The sequence below is a fragment of the Stegastes partitus genome, unplaced genomic scaffold, assembly GCF_000690725.1.
Source record: "Stegastes partitus isolate 25-593 unplaced genomic scaffold, Stegastes_partitus-1.0.2 Scaffold2333, whole genome shotgun sequence".
Lineage (NCBI taxonomy): Eukaryota > Metazoa > Chordata > Actinopteri > Pomacentridae > Stegastes > Stegastes partitus.
The window spans coordinates 49,456-53,296 of record NW_007580064.1 but is presented as its reverse complement, the minus strand read 5'-3'; the positions used below and the strand labels follow the sequence as shown (position 1 = coordinate 53,296).

Sequence of the window (3,841 nt, the reverse complement as noted above, 5' to 3'; positions counted from 1 at the left end):
TACTAAAACAGAACCTTCAGAGAACGTTTAAAGGACGCTGTCAGATAAGCTCTCCAACCAACGTTCAAAAGAGGTTTTCAAGATGTTTCCAAAACGTTCCTGTAATTTAAAATATTAACAAAGGTGTTGCTTGTAATGTTCTGTGGATGTTTTCAGGGACGTTGCTGTTGAGAACGTTCTTCTATAAAACGTGTAACAAGGACAACGTTCCACCGAGAACATCCTGTCTTTGTTGTCGTCATATTTGTGGTACAACGTTGCCTTTTATGAAGAACATTCTGAGAACCAAAAAAAAACATCACTAGAACTTTGCAGAACGTTCTCAGAATGTTTCTAGAACAAAACCACTCGTTAAACTGTGCTGCTACCTGCCTCGATCAGGACGCTCCTTGATTTCCAGGATCCTCTTCCTGGTTGGTTCAAATAAATCGGAATATTTTTGGAACACCAGACTTCGGTACAAACTGGACATTTGTTGGTTTCGGTCCAAACGTGGGATTCAGAGCAACATCGGCCACATTTCTGAAGCTCCGAACGAAATCTGGCTTCTGTACATCGATTAGCTACTTGGCTAGCTGGTTAGCAAACACAAAGTCGGACAGTTTGAAGCCAAAGCGAGTCCGTTCAGACGCTTCCTCTGCTCGCTCTTTAAAGCCGCGGCCTCCAACGCGGCCGCCTGCATTAAAGCTGCCGGGTTCTGCGGACAGCACCGAGTCGGAGCAGCTCAATCAAACCCGGCTGCTCCTAGACGTCGGTGCTGACGCTGTGGGTGACCACCTCCCGCATGGTGACGGAGCGGATCAGGTTGAGCTTGTGGTAGAAGCTGGCCAGGTCCACGGGCAGCTCCAGGTCCTGCTGCTGCACAGTCCTGTAGCTGATCCTGCGCCCGCCGTTGCACAGCCTCTCGGGGTGCTGCAGGTAGAAAGGCAGCGAACAGCGGGCGCAGGACGGGCAGAAGGCGTGCGAGCGCTGGCACCTGCGCGGCGGCGGTGGCGTCGGCGAGTAGCTGGCCGGCCCGTTGGCCTCCGTCAGGAAGGTGGGCGGGTAGGTCTCGGGCTCGTCGCTGTAGCGGTCCGGCGTCGGGGGCGTGGGAGGGGCCGACAGAGCCAGGGGGCGGGACGGCGACATGGTGGCGAGCTCCGGTTCCTCCTCTTCCCCCTTCTCGGACTCCTCCCTCTTACAGCAGTAGTACTGGACACAGGAAGGAAGAGCCACAGGGAGGTTTGGTGACGTAAACCAGAGACGATCTGCCCCCAATGACTCCCAGAAACCAACCGACCAGCTCACTGTGATCACTAAGGAGTAACTGGTCCCATCTGTGTGTCTGTATGTAGCTCCAGTGCTAACGTCTAACCAGCTGATACTCGACAGGTGAGCTAGGAATGGCCTCTCCAAAAATAGCTCCGCTTGTTCGTCGCTCTGCACAACACTGAAGCGTTAAACTTTTCTAAACAACATATTCAAAGAAAAAAGCCAGCTGAACGTTGGAAACACATCATAAGAGAAACATAAACTTGTTGGGCTCAGATGGAGTCCAGCCTGTCTGGTGTGAACCTGACCAGGACCACCACAGTGAATGTATAGTCCTGACAGCGAAGCACGGAGGTGGAAGTATGATGTGTTGGTGCCACATTTGTTGGGGAGACGACATTTTATAGCTGCACCATGAACGAGGATAAACCAAAGTACTAGAATACAATAACAACTAGAATCATTCGGTAGTTAATCATCGTTGACGAGGGGTCGATCTTTTGGGGTCAATCGGTACAAAAACACCTCCGCTAGAGATCAAGGGTCTCTTTTCCTAAAAATACCGTATCCCATCAAAAGGGTGGAAGGTAGAGTTATGGTGTTTGGTGCAGATCAGCAGCCATGTTGGGGCTTTCTATTGGTGATGCAACATTTGACCTTGAGTGATATTACAAGGTCAAACTCAAGGTCATAAATGATGATATTACCGTTATATTTTAAATAACATGTAATGTGGATTGAACCCGTTTCACCTTGGACAACCAGCCAACCATGATCAGTGACAGAAAACATCTACTTTGTGGTAAGTTGGACGGAGTAATGGTTGACTGGGGCGACTACGTCTCTCGTTTAAATCACTTTTACACAAAAATCCTGTTACCAGCCTCTCAAATGTAAAGAGTTTCTGTTTTCTACTATTCTAAACTCTGAGTTTTGGGGCTTTTAACTGCTGGTGAGACAAAATTGAGACAAATAGTTTGGTTGAAGAGAGATGCTTCAGAACCAGACCAGGTTGGCTCCACAGCATCAGTTACCATGGCGATCTAGCAGGTTAAGGGAGCCACCGTTATCACACTCTGACTTTAAGCGAAACATACCTTCAAACACATTGATCTCGTGCAGAACTCTGGATATTTAGCTGCACACACAATTTTATTTATATGTGCAAAAAAGATTTTAAAAAAGGCCCGTCAGGCTGCGCAGGATGGAAAAACCTTAATGCAATATCTAGTGTTTATGCGATGTACAGTACTATGTGAGAAAATACAGGAATCTTCACCAGATGACTCGAATAACTGTTTGGAAAGAATTCATCTCTAAGAAAAAACAAGTCTGTAAAGCTTTGGTCAACTTCATCCTTCTGTAGCTGAAGTATTTTTTATAAATCTGACGTTGGGTTTCCTTTATTTGCAACCAAATCTTCCTTTTTAGTGTTTCTATCCTGGTTCTCTGTCACTGCATGTCAATGAACTCTTTGTTAAAACAAACTATCCAAGAAGCCTTAAATCAGACTGAACGATGTCTCATGAGGCTTCTGTTGCAGATTAGTCATGAAAAGGCAGCAGAAAGTATTATCATAGCAGGATGCATATTGTGACGTCTAAAACTATACATCATGCAGCTCCAGTCTGTGAGAACAAGCTGCAGGGCTTCCTCCTAGTGATCCACAATAAGTTCTGTGGTTTTGCGTGAAAGAAAAGCCGACAGAAGTGGTGGTTACAGATGGGTATCATGGCTCACACAGCTGGGATCTGCACTTGTTGGACACTAACGACATGTTGGGCTGGAAATCCAAAGTGTGGGATCATTTAGGAGAGTCAAGGATGGAAAAACACCATTCATGACCTTGAACATGGCTTAGCCTCATGCTTCAATGTTGCATTACACAGAAAAAAAAATCGGCCAATACCAGGTTCATCCAAGGATCCGTTGGGTGAGCAACAGGGTGAGTTTAATCGACTACTCTGGTTGAACTGGTTGATTTGCAAACTGACATCAGAGTATGTCGTAAAGCTTCCTGTTTGCCTGATTTAACGAGGAGTGAAGAGCTGAACGGTCGTACCTGCAACCTACATAAACACAGTACGGCGACGATGGTCAGTAAGATGACTGTAGCCAGAATTCCTCCCGCGATGACCACGGTCCCGGCTGACATTCGAAATCCTCTCCATCAACAGCCTGCAGACGAGAAGGAGGAAGAGTCAGACATGGAAGATGAAAACTGTGACGGAAGGGATAAAACATAGGGAAGAAGCGATGGGAAATAAAAGTTGGAGAATGAACGTGATGGATGCGCAGGTTGGAAGATAAACGATGATGCTGCCGTTAAAGTTTTACGGCTCTGAAGTGTTTAAGCTGCTGCCAGCTTCCATTACCGACGAATCCTGCTGATGTGTTTCATTTACAGCCGTAAATTAGGCGTAAATGTTGTCCGGCCTGATGCTGATTCACGCTCTCTGCCAGTTTTCCTTCTTGACCTGGAAGGTTTTATTAGTACAAAGGCTGTAAAATGAAAGAAACTGTTTTTTTTGGGAAACCCTTCGTTCCACCTTCTGACTGAGCGCTTAGCTTAGCATAAAAGATGGAGAAA

The 3,841-nt window shown here is 46.5% G+C and overlaps 1 protein-coding gene across 1 annotated transcript; it reads right to left on the bottom strand.

Annotated features, from left to right (window-relative positions):
• Window positions 1-744: 744 nt before the first annotated feature.
• fam163b (family with sequence similarity 163 member B) lies at window positions 745-3,406 on the bottom strand. The gene is made up of 2 exons (XM_008304848.1): window positions 3,314-3,406; window positions 745-1,191 (listed from the first exon to the last, which is right to left on the bottom strand). Exons 1-2 carry the CDS (start codon window positions 3,404-3,406, stop codon window positions 745-747), a joined length of 540 nt encoding a protein of 179 aa, XP_008303070.1.
• Between the last annotated feature and the right edge of the window lie 435 nt (window positions 3,407-3,841).